Source organism: Stegostoma tigrinum, chromosome 13, assembly GCF_030684315.1.
Source record: "Stegostoma tigrinum isolate sSteTig4 chromosome 13, sSteTig4.hap1, whole genome shotgun sequence".
Classification (NCBI taxonomy): Eukaryota; Metazoa; Chordata; class Chondrichthyes; order Orectolobiformes; family Stegostomatidae; genus Stegostoma; species Stegostoma tigrinum.
This window is the reverse complement of record NC_081366.1, coordinates 57517070-57535399: the sequence shown is the minus strand read 5'-3', so window position 1 is coordinate 57535399 and position 18330 is coordinate 57517070. Positions and strand designations below refer to the sequence as shown.

Genomic DNA, 18330 nt, shown 5'->3' with positions numbered 1-18330 from the left:
TTTGTTTCAATATCTAACAACTTACAGTGTAAAAATAGTGGCTGGAGTGAGAACATATTAGTGGGGAATAAGAACAAGGAAAACAAGGGATAGGAGCACGAGGAAAGAGGCAGGTGCAGAAGAAAGCAATCAAATGGTAGGGCAAACAAATTATTGTTAATTTTTTAAAAATTGGTTTTACAGCAAAGCGTTACCTCTGGGTCCGTGACCTCTCCACGTCCATTATAATAAAATGACTTTGTCGATATATCATTTTGCATTGACAGTAACATTCAATGGCACAGCAAGAAATCATGCAGTCTTCTCCTTTGATAGTGACACATCTAATTTATGAAGGATCACATAACTAATATTACACCAGATTTTAGCTAACATAAATGTAATAAAGGCTGAAGAAGAAGTGATCGAGACCAAAGTCACAAAACCAAAATAAGGAAGTGTCATTCAAGCGTCTTATGCCAAGTGTGTTCCAACATTAATCCATTTCTTGAATATACATTAGCTTTTGACTTTGAGAGATCCTGGATAACCCAGATAAGTTGATTGTGATTGAGATATTGCTAAAGTTCAAAGTAAACATACGAAGTGATGTTATTATAGCCTAGGTTTTCAAGGCTTACAGTAAGTGATGAGTTTATGCAATTCAGAGAAAAATATGCACTTCAACTATTAGCAATTAAGTACTAATAAATAAAACCTGATGGTGCTTTACAATGTAAACCATATTGCTTTCAAATATAAAGTTTGAAGTCACCTACAAAGAAAAATATCCAAGATATTTCTACATGCCCAAAATATGAGATGATGGTTTTCATGAGTATCTTATGGATACTATGAATTCACAGGTAACAATAAACTAACTACTTAGCAGCTGACAATGATGAGGATTTGTTTTTCATACCTTGTACAATATCAACATTTCTTCATCAGATGAGCAATTCAAATTGCAAGTGATATCAGCACTTCAACTGTCACATACTTTCTAAAACACACCTCATCCCATGAATTGACCAATCCTATCCCTTTTCCAACTCACCTAATCCTCCAAATATCCCCGAAGCAACCCCAATTACCTTTGCACAAATGTCTTTTTAGTCACCTCGACCTTAAGTTTAGGATTTCATCCCTACACTTCTAATTTAATCCTTTAAGGCATTAGCTGAAACCTAACTTTTAGATCAACTTTTCAATCACACGCCCTAACATTCCGACCTTTTGTTTGATGTCCATTTTTGACTTGTGTGCCTATGAAGCAACTTGTTTTCCTTTTCATTTTACATAACAATTATACAGGTACAAATTGTTCTCTTATTTTTAGCGAAGGTCAAAGAATATTTCCCCAAGAAAACACTACTCAAATGTAATTAATTAGAAGTCAACAACAAAATAGCAAGGATTTATTAAAACTCCAAAGAAGAACACATTACAGTAGCTCTAATGATCAATACAAACTTGCTCCATAAACATTTTCAGTGTATTCAATAAGCTACAGGCATGCTTAAGCCAAATGGGCAAGTGTTCAAGGTTTGTCCATTTTCTGAGCCTAGCACTGACATAAAATCTTCCTCAGCATATACGAATCGTCATGTTTGAGTCAACGCACGCTGCACCACTTATGAGTGAACATAAATTACTGTTTGCTGCACAATGAGACAGGGCTGAGGTTTTAGAAAGCCCAGGGGGTCAAGGACTGAGGCAGCAGCACCACACAAGTATTCATTACTGTTCACCAATAAATCTCAAAAATGCTTACTAGGACGGACTTACTGATCTCATTTCTCATCAGCAAAATACATTTCTAAAGCATTTACTGCCAGGCACATTTAGCATTTCATTTGCAACAGCATTAGCAAGAATATGTGACGTAGAATAGCACACAGACAGTTAGTTTAATTAACTTTATTAGCAAACTGTGACAAAAAAAGTTGAAATTTTTGTTTGTGTTTAAACTGGACCTTGATCTGTCAAGCATTTCTTCCTGCAGTTGTATTGTATAGTTTACAGATATAAATGTTATTTGGTACAAAGCTGAAAAACTTTGCTTTTTGAGGATGGATGGTTGGTAAATGAATCTGTACATATCAGGAAGTAACAACTGAAGCCTTCCATACCGAGTATAGCAGTGAATGATTGAAATACATCTGTTTTACTACCCCGCCTTCTGGACAATGCAAAATGAGTAATGGGTTTTACCAGTGTCCATTTATGTGTGAGGAAAGTGACTTGAATTTCAAACAGAACAGCCTATGGAATAATGGATCTGATCTGGCATACAATTAAAGGAGAGTGTGAAATCTACTGCAAATCTGATAAGATCAAATCACTTAAATTTTAGCAACACAAACAAACCAAATAAAGTACTGCATTGCAAATTGAGAGTTAGAACAGGCTTTATTTTGAAAACGTTTCAAAAAGTCAGAGTTGAAATTCCATTCCCCTCTGGCCACTGTCTCAGAATGAACCAAAACTTCAATATCTGACTTCACTCAAAACGGTGTTTCGCCAACACAGCCTCTCCAACAAAAATGGACAACTTAACGAAAGAAGACGTGTCGTTATTTTTGCATCCCCGAAAGTCACAACTTACAAGTGAAACACTATATATTAAAAATACTCAAGTTTATGCTAAATCTGTAGTTAGGTCCTGTGGGATTTTCTTTAGCAGGAAAGAAATTAAAACACTATACACAGTAGTTTGAAATATTTATTTTGGTAAATGCCTTTAATCGATGGATGAGTGCCAAAATAAATATAAAAATATGAAACTTGCCTTTCAGAGAATTTCTCTCTCACAAACAATCCTACTTCCCAAACATCTTGGATGCTGTACCCTTCCCTCTCCATGACCCACCGAGTGGGTCTGGGTGAGATGGTCATCAGATAGTCAGTGTGGACTCAAAGGGCTGAATGGCCTGCTTCCACACTGTAGGGATTCTATGATTCTACATTGTGACCTCTCCTCATTGCATAACCTTAATTATGGCCTCTTTGCCAATCTTTGACCTCAGAGTTACAGCTTAACTTTGTTTCCTGACCTCACTTTTTCACCGCTTCCTTCTCCTTGATTTCTGGTCATGTACAAGATCCAAATACAGAAACTAGGACTCCAGTCATTTGGAAATGACAGTCCCATTGGCGCACAACTGGAATTTTTACAATCCAGGTTGCTTTAAAATGCTCCCAATTTAGCTTTTTCCTCTCCTGAACCGAGTGAATACTTCGAAAATAAAGCAAAAGACCTGCAAATGCTGTAAATCAGGAACAAAGCTGCTTGAAAAAGTCTGCAGGTCTGGCAGCATCTGTGCAGCAGAGAACAGAGTTAACATTTTGGGTCCAGTGACCTTTCCTCAGAACTGATGGTGACTCGGAAAACATCAGTTTATATGCAGAAAATAGGGAGATGGGTGGGGTAGGGAGTAAATGATAGGATAGAGCTCAAAGAGTGACAGAAAGACACTTGGGCAGGCAAAGGAGTTGCTAACAATCAGGCTAGGAAGATGAAGTTGTTAATGGGAACTGTTAGTGACTAACAACGGGAGGGTGGTGGGGGGGGGGGTGGTGGTGGCAGGCTATGCGGTAACAAGCCCCTGGTGTGTGGGTCGGGGACGCTGGAACATGGGGGAGCTTCGGCCCTAACATTATTGAACTCAATATTGAGTCTAGAGGGCTCTAGGGTCCCCAAGCGGAAAATGAGGTGTTGTTCCTCCAGCTTGCACTGGGCTTCACTTGGGCAAGCCGGAGACAGATGGTGGCCAGGGAGCAAGGTGGTGCACTGAAGTGGCAGGCAACAGGTAGTCAGGGTCTTTTTTGCGAGCAGAACATAGATGGTGGTCACCAAGTCTACGCTTTGTTTCCCCAGTATACAGGAGACCACATTGTGAGCAGTGAATGCAGTAGACTAGATTCTTGGAAGTGCAAGTGAAATGTTGCTTCACTTGGAAGGTATGTTTGGGCCCTTCGATACCAGGGAGTCAGGAGGTAAATGCGCAGGTGGTGCACCTTCGCACAAGTACTTGGAGTCAGGAGTTTTGTATCACGGCAGTTCAGGGAATGGCCTACAGTCAGACCTGTCCAGTGGAACCAGCCTGGCAATCACTGGTCAATTGGAGATCTGTAAATACTTCGAACACTAGCAAGGCAGAAGCAGCTTTAAAAGTCATTTTAAAAACATCGACTACAAAAGCCCCAACACTTCAGGCACTGAGATACATTCTTCCACAATATCACAGCTCCATTTCTGAATGAATAAGAGGAGGGGAAGAAGCCATAACTAGGTCATCAGAAGTGATGCAAGGCCAAACTAGCTGGTCAGGACTGGGAAAAAGCAGTCAATCAATCATGAGATTGCGTAGCAGGGGAAAGTGCCAAGTCGTGCAGAAAACACCAATAAAACAAATCTTGTGACAGTGATTTTTATCAGTGTCATTGTTTTTAGTTAACATTAGTATGGCACTGTAAAAAGTGGCAACTTTAATCAAGAACAAGAAATTACGTACAACATCACACACTTATTAGCTGTTGTTAAAGCTATGTAGTGACTGGATCGGACAGATAGCACACACTGCATCCCCTGTGGGGTTTAGGCTTTGGTCATCTGATCCAACTGTTCCTTGTGCCCCAATGTCCTGGTCCTTTAAAGAAGCTTGAGACGCTCTATTACATCAAAGGCTAGGTAAAAAGGAGATTCGGTTATAGATCTTTTATGTAGATGAACCTGGCTTCAAATCACTTCATTACCTCATTTTTCACTATCCCTGTAATCTTTGCCAGTACCATGTTCCTTGAATAACAGTGCACTCCTCTAGTTGAACCACTTTATTCGAAGGCAGTCATGATTTTGGCCAGTTAGATCTCATTCTGGAACGTGCTCCCTAAACATCTGACTCCCCATCTGCTTTGAGAACCTCCTTTGCACCCATGTCCAACCAAGCTTTTACTTCTCTATCAAGTCCTGCTTGTTCCTGCGAAATACCTTCAGTATTGTTTATGAAAGGCACTATATAAAATGAATTTTTCTTGTCAAAATTCAATTTTGTTGATACTGAAGGAATTTAAGCGTTCCTTAAGCCTTCCTAGGTTGTTGCAAGCAAAAAACAAATGTATGTTGGAAAAAATCAGAGATCTGACAGCCTACATTAAGGGATAAACAGAATTGATGGAGCTGTGATATTATGGATGAACATGTCTCAATGAATCAACTGTTGGGGCTTTTACAGTCATTTTTTTAAAAACAAAATTGCCTTTTAACGCTGCTTCTGCATTGCTAGTGTTGTTCTAAGCATTCACTCGGGTTCAGGAGAGGAAAAAGCTGAATTGGGAGCATTTTAAAGCAACCCAGATTGTAAAAATTCAAGTTGTAAGAAAATGAGTCTCATTTTCAACACACTGGAGTCCTAGTTTCTGATTTTGGATCTTGTATGACAGTACACGACAGTAAAACTTAATTCCAATTCAAGACTGGATGTTGTAGGACTGAGCAGTTTCGATCTGATTCATTAGTTATGGGATCATTTAGCTATATCACTTGCTGTTTATACCGCTTGACAGACAAGCATTCTTGTTTGGTAGCTTCACGTGGTTGACACCTCATTTTTAAGTGGGCCTAGTGCTGTTCCCCACAGTGGGATGTAGACAGGAACTGAACAAAATTAACACAAGTAAAACATAGATAATGAGGAAATTAATGCAACTTGAGTGACAAATCCCCAAGTCCTGACAGTTTCCATTCAAAGGGGTTAAAGGAAGTAGTGGAGCATATTATAGATACCCTAATTATAATCTTTCAGAGTCCCTATATACTGAGGTCATCCCTCTGAATCGGACAATCATATGTCACCCCACTTTTTAAGGGGGGGTGGAAGATGAAAACCAAGCTATTACAGACGTGTTAGCCTAACATCTGCAATGGGGAAATTGTTGGAGCCTATGATCAAGGATAAAGTAAATGAGCATGTCAAAATTTTTCAGTTAATCAGGAGAGCCAGCATGGATTCCAGACAGATGGATCACACCTGACAAACCTCTTGAATTTTTTGAAGAGGCAAGAGGATGTCCATGAATGACGCTTATATGGCCTTCAAGAAAGTATTTGATGAAGTCCCACATAAAAGACTTAATTAGACACACAGAATCGAGAGCAAATTACTAACATGGCTGGGAAACCGTTTTGAGTTGCACGGCGGCTCAACGGTTAGCACCACGGCCTAACAGCTCCAGGGACCTGGATTAGATTCCATACTTAAGCGACGTCTGTGTGGAGTTTTAACATTCTCCTCGTGTCTGCGTGGGTTTCCTCTAGTTGCTCAGGTTTCCTCCCACAGCCCAAAGATGTGCAGGTGTAGTGGATTAGCCATAAAAAATACAAATGTTGGCATTACTCCTTACTAAAGATATACCGGCCTTGGAGGGAGTACAACATAATTGGAGTGCTGCAGGAATCAGTGCTTGGGCCTTAACTATACAATGCAATTAATGACTTAGATGAAGGGACCAATGTAATATATTTTGAGTTTGCTGATGATAAAGCTAGCTAGGGACATAAGATATGATGATGTGAAAAGGCTACAAAAGGTATCTAGACAGTTTAGTTAGCCGAAAGAGCATGGCAGATGAAATGTGGTGTTAAAAGAAAACATCAGTTTACTACCTCAGCTTTCCCTACGGAAGCAGATATTTTACTTTGCCATGCGACACTGGAAAGCAGTCACCCAATTACACATGAATCCCACAAGTTAACATGCACGCGAAGTAAACAGCATGCTATATTTCATTACAAAGTAGTTGCAACATTAGTTCATATCACAATTATATCAGGCTTTGCTGAAACCATACCTGGCCTACCATGTGATAATCTTTGTACTCACTAACCTAATTATTTACAATTAACTTGTATGGATACAACCTGACACACCTCCAGGTGCATTTTTTCCATTACATTCTGTAACAATCATTCGACTAGGCTTGATTACTGGTAACATTTCCTGTAAGGTGCAAGGTCTGCATGTGCCATTTGGTGCTCCAACACCACGCCCAGTGCAGACTTTCAGTTCCAGAATTCACTATCATGCTCAGACCTCAAAAGTCTACACAGAAGAAAACAAAATTACAGGGAATGAACATGGCATGAACACTGGATTAAGTGCCCAAACTAAAAAGGGAAATTATGAAAGGAAACAATCCCTCCCCATAGTTTCCAAGGTAACAAAAACTAATAGAGCAATTTTATTGGCTTTCAACCAGATTCAAAGGATGCAGATTCTTCAGAGCTCAGTTGAAATTTAAAGTTGAGTGGTACAGTACAAGCAAGTTGAAAACAGCACAGCTAGATCCAGGAGCTGAGAATACTAAAATACACACTTGCTATAGAGGCTTCTTTTCTGTTACTTGAAGGTAACACAGCTAGATCTATACAAACCAGATAAAGTTGAAGAACTTCTGCAGACATACAATTTTTGTGACTTTATAATTAACTTTAATTATCTTTATGCTGAACAGACTACAGAGTCACTTCATAACATCAATGTTTATTGTTTCTGTCATTTAATGTGTGATTTATAATTGATAATCAAACATGAATTTGTGGAAATTGTAGTTAACTAATCGTGACTTGAGAGTATAGCCGAGTAGCTAAGATAGTATTTAAGAGTTTACTTTGAGTCTTGTAGAATAAATCATGCTTGTTTTAAACCAAGGAATCTTGGTGGCCTAATTCTTTAATTTAAAAGCAAGAATTTTAGATTTCTAAGACTTCAAAAATGCTGGTGTCTTCAGAAATTCAACAGCTGTGAGGAAAGATTAAGTAAACTTTAGGTAGAGAATTATAGCCTCTAGAGTTTAGAAACACTAGGGGTGATATCATTGTAACAAATAAACTACTTTAGAGGCTTGATGAATCAGATGTCGGCAGGATGTTTCATCTGTCTGAAGAGTCCAGAACAAGGAGTCACAGTCACAGATTAAGGCATTGGTCACTGAAGACTGAGATGAGGAGAAAGGTTTTCACTGAAGCAATTATGAATCTTCAGAATTCTCTACTTTGGAAAACTCAGGTCATGGGGAGTATTCAAGACAGAAACAGATTTCTTAAGGAACCAATGATTGGTAGCACAGACAGGTGGAGAAAAGTGAGAAGGTTAGCCATTATCAGAGTCCACTTCCATTCCTATTCCTTATGTTCCTATGTAATCCTTGCACTGGCAAGGCACTGGGAAAAACTGTGTCTTGGCAGGAGATGTATGGATTACCAGAGATTGCACCATGTATGTTTAAATCAAACCAACGAAGATGCAAATGTAGTAGATTCAAAAACTGTAATTTAAGCCATTGAGATGATTCTAAATCATTTGTACGTTCAAATATGTAAAGGCAATTAAGTTCAAGTAGCTTTAGCACATTGCCATATCCTTGAATAATGACAAACATGACTTTTAAACTAGGCATGTTGACTTTTTTTTAACTTCTATCAAAGTCTAGCAATTAACGTGTAGTCATCACTAAATGGTATCTTCTCCATGGTAACATCTCCAGCTCAGACGATTTGTCAGCCAGTGCTCATCATACTTAGACAGGATAATTATCTTCTCTTTACACCAATGCTTATTTGTAAATTGTCACAATAAGTATGAGATAAAAAAACTTCTGCAAAATGTCTTTTTTACACGAGTTCTATACTACAAAACAACTAATTGTATTTACTGTGATAATGGGAACTGCAGATGCTGGAGAATCCAAGATAACAGTGTGGAGCTGGATGAACACAGCAGGCCAAGCAGCATCTCAGGAGCACAAAAGCTGACGTTTCAGGCCTAGACCCTTGGCCAAATAACCACATGTAAAATGTGAAAGCTTCTGAATCACAGACTACCAATTGAAATCTACTTTTTGCTTTAACATAAAAGCAATTTCTCAGCTGAAGTTCATAATGAGCATAAATCCTGCCCTGTGTCGAATCATGCCTTAAATCTGAGGATCCTGCTGTGTAGCCAGGGCACTTTTAAAGTTACAGCTCAATGCAGAAACAAAACGTACCACTCCACTGTTACTGCATGTTTGGATTAGTCTGTTGACTTAAGTACAGCTAAAAGAAACCAAAAAAGGAAATGGGACTTGAAGTAGAGAACAGTAGCACAGAATCAGCTTTGTACTCAAAAGTTTCAACAGCATTGCTTTAATTATCTCAGAAGTAAGTAGAGTGCAGTAATAACGGCAAATAACCAGAGCAAAGAAAGCAAATGAACAAACCTAACTCCATCAACCTTACAACTGTAAATACACCATTATATTAAAGGAAGCAATGGGGAGAAACAGATGTTTAAAAATTAGCATTGAGATAGTTAAAGCACAAGTCCACAATATTCTGCATTTATACTGTTCTCAACATTTCTGATTCAACATATTAAGACAAGATTTGAAGTTGAAAGATTTTAAAAATTGTAAAGCATAAACATCTTAAGATGATTACTATCAACTCAGGAAAACAAATTTCACTTTAGAACTAACTCTTATGCTTCCACATGAAAACAATACATCACAGGAGGGAATGTGACATTTCTTGAACTAAATACAATATGGTAGCCTGAATTTCATATTTCATGTTAACAGATAATTCCAATAGTCAAAGTACAGAAGGGTATTACACTTCAATTATACATAATTACTCACAACAGCCAACACAAAAATTGTTACTCTCTAGAAAGTGTCAAGAACACAAGTTTAAAATTTAATCATCAGCTTCCCTTTGGAATTTCTAGCCACAGGCCAACCAAAGGACAGTGCTCTTTTGCAGTCCACAAATTTCTCCAAAGTAACATGCAGACATGCAAACTGATAATAAATCAAAACTTCAAACTGCAATCCTTGGCCCAAATACCTTCAGCTACTTCAATGACCTACAATTGGAAATGGGGACGTTCACTGTGTTCAGTATTACCTCAGCATGCAGCTCTATAAAACTCTGGTCAGACTACACTTGGAATATTGTGTTCAGTTCTGGTCGCTTCATTATAGGAAGGATGTGGAAGCTTTAGAGAGGGTACAGAGGAGATTTACCAGGATGCTGTCTGGACTGGAGGGCAGGTCTGAAAAGGAAAGATTGAGCTACGGTTTTTCTCACTGGAGCGAAGAAGGATGAGAGGTGACTTGATAGTGGTGTGGAACGGAACATGATGAGAAGCATTGACAGAATGGATAGTCAGAGACTATTTCCCAGGGTGGAAATGACTATTATGCAGGATCATAATTTTAAAGTGATTGAAGGAAGGTATAGGGGAGATGTAAGAGGTAGGTTCTTCACACAGAGAGTGGTGGGCGTGTGGAATGCGCCGCCGGCAGTGGTAGTGGAGTCAGATACTTCACAGACTTTTAAGCGGCTCTTGGATAGGCACATGGAGGACAGTAAAATGTAGGGTACGGAGGGAGATTGATCTTAGTAGAATAATACGTCAGCACAACATCATGATCCGAAGGGCCTGTACTGTTCTACGTTCTCTTTGTTCTAAGTTCAAACATCTCAGATGAAGTATCCACATTTGCTGACAGCAAGATTTGGACAATATTTAGGGTTGGGTTGAATAGTGGTAAGAGTACAAAGAGATCTCGATCAGCTGACACTGTGGGTTCAGGAGTGGAAATAGTATTGAATTTATCTAAAAATGAGGCGTTGCATTTTGCTAAGGCAAACAAAAGGTAGGGTGTGCACAGTTAATGGTAGGACCTGGGGGGTGTTGGCAAACAGAGACACCTAGGGCTTCACAGGTAAACAGGGTGATGAAACATGCTTGCCTTCACTGGGTACACAGCATTGACTATAGCAGTTGGGATGTCATGTAATGGTTGCACAGAAGGTTGGTGTGGCCACTGCTGGAGTACTGTGTAGAGTTTTGGTCACCCTACTATAGGCAGGATATTACTAAATTGGAAAAAAGTGCAGAAAAAATTTACTAGGATGTTACTGGACCAGAGGCTTGGAGTTATAATGCCAGCCCAGACAGACTGGGACTTTTCTTCTGGGAGTGTAGAAGGTTCAGGGGTGACATTACAAAGGTTTATCAAATCTTGAGAGGCACAGATAAGCCAAAAAGTCAAGGTCTTTTCCCTAGGGTAGGAGACTAGGTGGCATAGATTTAAGGTGAGAGGAGAAAGATTAAAAAGGGACCTAAAAGGCAACCTTTTCCTACTGCTGGTGGTATGTGTCAGAATGAACTGCCAGAGGAAGTGGCAGATGCAGATACAGTTAAACTTGACACGTACATTTTTAGGGAAGATTTAGTGGGATATGAGCCGAATGTAGGCAAAAGGGACTAGTTTAGTTTGGGAAAACCAGTCGACATGGATAGGTTGGACCAAAGGGTCTGTTTCTGTGCTTTATGATTCTATAATCATTAACAAGCTTCTCCAAATGAGATAGTATCAAACAATCTACCTGACACTCAAAAAGCTTTACCATCATTGGATCTCTCCAGCATTAACAATCTTGTCATTTATAAACACACAACGAACAAGGAGTTGTTTTCATAGTGGTAGTGGTTTACGCACAGTTGAGTGAATTTTCATACTGTGATAAAAGTGTGGAGCAGCACAATGGCTCAGTGGTTAACACTGTTGCCTCCAAAGGTCAATTCCACTCTTGGACGACTGTCCGTATGGAGTTTGCACATTCTTTCCATATCTGCATAGGTTCTCTCTGGATGCTCCAGTTTCCTCCCACAGTCCAACGATGTGCAGGTTGGGTAGACTGATTGTTAAATTACCTATTCAGTGGAGGCCATGCAGACTAGTTGGGCTAACCATTGGAAATGCAGGGTTACAGGCACAGGGTAGAGGAGTTGGGCTGTGTGGGGTGCTCAAGGGGTCAGTGTGCACTTGATGGGCTGAAGGGTTTGCTTCTACACTGTAGGGGTTCTGTAATTCTAATCATAAAAAGGGCAACAAATTTGTACTGAAAGAATTCTATGAAAACACTGTAGCAGGAATTATTCTGAGGTAGCTGGAGACTTCCAATCAGATCAGAGATGCAAGCTTTTCTTTTTTTAAAGAAAAGATGTCATCGTCTAGTTCAAAAAGAAAAATAACTGTACCTGAGGAAAAACTCATTTACCAAGTCAGCCGATATAAACAGATCAGAAAGAAAGTCAGATTGTTACCATTCTAGTGGAAATTGATTAGATAATATTTAAAATTTTAGATGAATTTAATTGACTTACATTGCCCATATATTCAGAAAGAAGATCCTGCAAAGCCTGTCTCACTGCATTGCACTCAGCCACGATGCGTTCACGTCGATCATCACGTGTACAAGACGAGTCGGCCATTAGTGCTGCTCCACTTATAATGCTCTCAAGTCGTTCTTCCAGTGATGGTCTGAAACGTTCCTCACTGAAGCTCAGGGGGTCCACAATTATTTGTTTCTATTGGGAGAAACAGAAAAATGTCTACTGAAGTACTTTATCCTTTCTTCAGATATCATTTTATGTATTCTGTAATCATAGCATCAGGAAATTAATTTTCATTAAGAATCAAGTTGGACAAGAAAATGTAGCACAGTTCTACATTTACAGATTATTTAAAAACTTTATGTCTTCCAGGGCTCATCTAAAGTGACAGGAGCACTGTCATTCTTTACACAATCTAGAACTCAAAGTCCACTTCCTCAATACCATAATTTGTGTGAGGAACTTCAAGTTAAGGCATTTCAGAACCTTCTCTTAAAGATATACATGTACACAGACCGCTCAAGCGCTTCTATAAATTCATTAAAAGATAGGACATTCATACTTAATGCCTGAGCTTTGAGAGTTCAAGAGGCATGCATTTTACAGTATTGTAAATCTTGGATTAGGTGTTCAGTTCAATTAGCATGATGGTGTGTGCTCATTGCAAAAATGTAACATGACCATAAATGAGTGTGCACTCAAAAACCAAAATTCTATTTTAACAGACATGATCTTGGAGGCAAAACTTTGCAAATCTGGGTATAAACTACTTAAATTACGATCCAGCTTCTCAGAGAAAAATAATTTTCCCACTTCTTTCATACCAAGAAGTCTTGTCCTCTGCCACTTCTTCACCTGACACAAATTCAACTTCAGCTGAGAAGAGCTCTTTGTCCACAAGCTACAGATGAAGTATTTGTGAATTTCACTTACCTTTACCTCTGTTTGCCTACCCATATGTGAGAAAAGCTAAAACTAACAACTGCATCAAACTGGCTTCCATGAAAGCAAGGCAGCGCCTCAAATTTTAGAAGTGAGCACTTCTTCTCTTCAAACAATATCAAACTATTTTCATCCATCCTTGCATGGCTTCTGACAAAAAAAACACATCAGCACTGATTGGTCCTTGTATATTGGTAACTATCAGTAACGTTAGGAGTAATAAATTTTGGGGGGGAACTGGAGTAAGATGACTAGGATGATTGGGGAGGGGGTGTGCAGGGGGCAGGCAGGTGTTAAAAAGAGCAGAGAGATAGAAGCTGCAGATGAGGGTGGCAAAGGGAAGCTGCAAGAGGTGGAGCCAACTAGCCACTCAGGAAATAAAGATCAGTAGGGGTGAGATTAAGACGACTGTTATTAGGGAGCTGAATGGTGGAATGCAGTTCTTCATGTTGTCTTTGGGCCACTGAAGAATTGTGGTACCTTGGAAATCAATGTTTTTCTTGCGTATTGTCATTTCAAGGTAGAAGAGTTGATAATTGAAAATTCTGGTGAATTCCTTCTAATTTTGCTTCCGTGAGAGTCCAAATACTCCACAACACAAAATAGCAGACATTCTTAATACTCATTTGTGTCATGCAGTAATATAAGTGAAAATGAAAAAAGTCATGCTGAGAACCAAAACATGGACTTTGGGAAAATCTCAACAACCCTTCAAAATAATTACTCTCTGTTCTGAGCTGTACAATAAGTTAAATAATCAAAATAACCAGATGGAGGAGTTATACCCACAACTCCAAAACAAAATGGATATTTGTACTACAATTCCATCATAAAGATGGAAATATCTGGTTGGATTCTTCTAGACTACTCAAAAAGTGTGCACCATAAGTGCAAATAATGTTCAAATATGAAATATTAGTTGTAATACATCCATCAGATGTTTTCTACTTAATTAAAATATAGATGAATGGTGAAGACACTCCAGCACATAAACTGAATAACTTCAATTGCACGAGTCAATGCAAACTGAAGAATGATACACTACTGCCATGTTTGCACAAAAGCAGTTTTCCATTCACTATGATAATTTTCTCTGTGCTGCCCCTGAAAATCAAAATTGTTTTGCTATGTCTGAATTAGTAAACAGGTGAAACTTTAGTTGTTTTAGAAGCGTTATGACTGCTACAGGAGGAATGAGCTGGTAATCAAGTTATACTACTCAACCAGTCATACTAAATGGTTTTGATTAATTTACCCAAATGACCAATTAATTTCCTGTTCATATTACTATCCAACATAAGTCACTTTCAACAGACTTCTTTAAATTAACTCCAAACGATCTGTTGCTGATAACAGGAAAAAAACTATGCCTATTGCAAATGGCCTATACTAGTTAATACCTGAACTATAATCCACAATTAGAACTATATTTCCTTGATCTCAATCACAGACACACAGCACAGAAGACAACAGTCTCTACAGGGACAATTTTTTTTTAAAAAGAAAGGGAAAGTGTGGCTCTAGACATGGGTGCAAATATTTCATCGACCTGTTTTGCAGCACTGTGAAGTGTGCCTCTGGTGCCCTGTTTCTTATTTATGTGCCTCAGTTTGTTGGGGTGTTGGAAGTGGTACCACTTCCAGTTCTGTTTTTGATGCCCTAGGTTTCAGGGTAGTCCACAAACCAACAAACACCTTGTGACAACTACTGATGAATGTAAAGGATCCTCTATCCAAAACCAGCAAAATCAGTGTAATATACAAAATACCATGCAAGGACTGTGAGAAACACTACATAGGCCAAACCGGAAGAAAACTTACAGATACATGAACACCGACTAGCCACCAAGAGACATGACGAATTCTTACTTGTCTCACTACACATGCACAAATGAGGGAAACAAATTCGACTGGGACAACACATCCATAATCACACAAGCAAACAGACACGCAAGGGAATTCTTGAAGGCCTGGGATTCTAACCAGAACTCCGTCAAGAGACACACTAAATTCAACCCAGTGTACAAACCACTGAGAAACAGAGCCTCAGAAGACTTTGCTCAGGTTGAACCTAAAACAGAAAAAGAAATTCTGTATCTATTTACAACAGGAAACATCCTTTCTGCGCCTAGTCTATCAAGGCCTTTGTAAGATTTTATATACTTAAAACAAGCTTGGCCTCACTCTTCTAAACTCCAATGGAGGGAAGCACATTCTGTCCAACCTATCCTCATTTTGGGTTCTGCCAGGGCCATTCAGCTCCTGATCTCATTAAGGCCTTGGTTCAAAACATGGAGAAAAGAACTGAATTCCACAGGTGAGGTGAGTGTGACATCCCTTGACATCAAGGCTGCATTCGAATGAGTGTGGCAAAGAGCCCTAGCAGAACTGGAATCAATGGATTTCAGGGGGCAAGCTCTCCAGTAGTTGGAGTCATACCTGACATATAGGAAAGATGGTTGTGGTTGTTGGCAAACAATCATCTCAGCTCCAGGACATCTCTACAGGAGTTCCTCAGGTAGTGTCCTAGGCCCAACCATCTTCAGCTGCTTCATCAATGACCTTCACTCCATCATGAGGTCAGAAGTGGGGGTGGGGAGAAGAAGAGAGGAGATGTTCACTGATGATTGCACAATGTTCAGCATCATTGGGGATTTCTCAGAAACTGAAGCAGTCCATGTTCAAATGGAACAAGATCTGGACAATATCCAGGCTTGGGCTCACAAATGGCAAGAGACATCAGCACCACACAAATGCCAGGCTATGACTATCAATAAGAGACAAAACCAACCACCATCCTTTGACATTCAATGGCTATAAGTATTTTAATAAACCTGTTCACATATGTTATGACACACCTCTGGGAGGTGATCTTGAACCTGGAACTTCTGGCCTCAAAGGATGGACACTACCGTTGCACCACAGGAAACTGTCTGCCAATAAAAAGCTAGGAGAAAAAAAACTTAGCCTATTAATACTATGTCAGCTGACTCTAAATCATCAGCACAATGGAAGAAGTAATCAACAATGCTATCAAGCATCATTGCTCATTGATTCTCAGTTTGGGTTCTTCCAGCAATTAACTACTGTCTTCAAAATAACATAGATAAACACCAAAAGTACATCAAGGCAGCAATGGACACAGTGTGGCATCAAAAAGCCTTACCATAATCTGTGTCTATTAGCAGGAAAATGCACCACTTATCAGAATCATACCAAGCACCAAAAGTAAGATTGTGGCATTGCTGGAGATTAAATTATCTCAGTGAAAGGGCAGTGGAGCAGGACTTCCTTCATGTAGATGATTTTAAAATCAACCTGCTCAGGAGGTCATCACATACCTTGGGAATATACGGGATGCGAATTTTGGTCTTCTATCTCAGAGGTAGGGACAATCCCACTGCACCACAAAGGTTTAGTTTCTTGGGGTAGCATCCTAGGCCTAACCACCAGCTGCTTCAATAATCCTTCCTTTCATCAACTGATTATAAACAGGAGGTCCCTAATGATTACACTATGAGCAGCACCATTTTCCACCAATGTACTGAAAAAGCCAACATCCATGTGAATCTGTACAACATTCATGCTTGGGTTAATTGACATTATTTGTTTCTACGCAATAAAAATGACAATTCCCAACAAGACAGAATGCAACCATGTCCACTTTGATGTCCATGAAATTGCCATAGTTGAATCTCCCACCATCAGCATCCAGGATCAGAGATAAACCGGATGACCATATAAATAGAGGTTACAAAAGCTAGTCAGAGGATGGGAATTCCATGGCAAATAATCAGCCCACCCCCAGCTGCCCATCATTTAGAAAGGCATAAATGAGGAGTCTGATGCAATATCTTCCATTTGGAACACAGCTCCAACAGTAATCAAAAAGCTTGCAATCATCCAGGTCAAAAGCAGACTCATATGACTAGCAGCCCATCTAGCAATTTCAAAATCCAATCCCTCCACTACTATTGCATGATATCAATTGTACGTACTATCTACAATACACAATTCAGCAAGACGCCAGGTCTCGTCCCTTCAAGGTCTACAAGTGCAACAGCAGTAAACACGTGGGAACACCACCTACAAGAACCACTCCAAGTTACACGCTATCCTGACTCGGAACTATATCATTTTTCCTTTAAAGTCACAAGGTCAATACTTTCATTTTCCCTTACTAACAGCACTATGATGTATGCCTACACCCCAGACTGCAAAGGCTGAAGGTTACCACCACGCTCTTGACAGAAATTACATTTGGGAAATAAATACGGGTCCAACAGTGGAATTCCCATCCCAGGAAAGAATAAAACAAAAACAGAACAAGTCCAGACAACTGTAAACCAGACCAGATCAAGTCCAGGCAAGTGTACGTCAATTAGCTAAATATCAGGGGTAGGTACAGCAATGCAAGTTCACAGCCATACCAGGAAACGTATAAAAAATTGTAAATAGTAAAGAATAGCAACAGGAGTTCAAAAATAGAAGGTAATGTCAATTCTCAGTAAATGTTTGAAGGAATTAAGAAAAAAGTTAAGTCAGGGTTATGCAATGGTTTCAATTTATTTTCAAAAATCCCTGCCCTTTGAGTATCAAGGATAAACTGAAAAATTAGACTGTATCTTGAATGATGTAATACATAAAATTTCTGCAATGTTCAAGCAAGCCATTTGATTTTGGGGATACGTATAATTTGAAAATCATTACGAATCTATAAGGTACATAATTAGTTAAAAACATCAACCTATCCACACTAAAATAAAACAATGAAGATAAATAGCCGAAAGCCCTTCAAAGCTATAAGCACAAGCTGCCAAGGCAGATCTGGCGAAAGGGTCATTAGCCATTTAATGATGTACAGAAAGAAAACCTAGAATTTACTTCTTTTAGCAGAATTAAAGGCAAAATTGACTGGAATTTGCTTCAGCAATAGTCAGAACACAAAAGCAGCATGAGCAAGTGACAATTATTATTCGCAAGAATGCTGAGCAACAGAATATATCATATTTTACAATCCATTTTGTACACTTAGTCTTAGCAAATGTAGGCAAAGAAAAAAAACTGAGAAGAAAATCACTTGGGGATTTAGCACATTACATGTAACAATGTTGCAAAAACATCCATAATAACACAAACGCGCAAGGTCCACTGACAAAGTTAAGAAATACCATTCTTCA

General features: G+C 39.1%; 1 protein-coding gene across 1 annotated transcript in view; it reads right to left on the bottom strand.

The window, feature by feature from the left end:
* The window catches only part of ctnna1 (catenin (cadherin-associated protein), alpha 1), a 155318-nt gene that overhangs the window by 92250 nt on the left and 44738 nt on the right, over positions 1–18330 (bottom strand). Inside the window, exon 7 of the mRNA XM_059650755.1 lies at positions 12201–12404. Coding sequence (XP_059506738.1) covers positions 12201–12404 — 204 coding nt within the window. The remainder of the gene's footprint in view (positions 1–12200; positions 12405–18330) is intronic.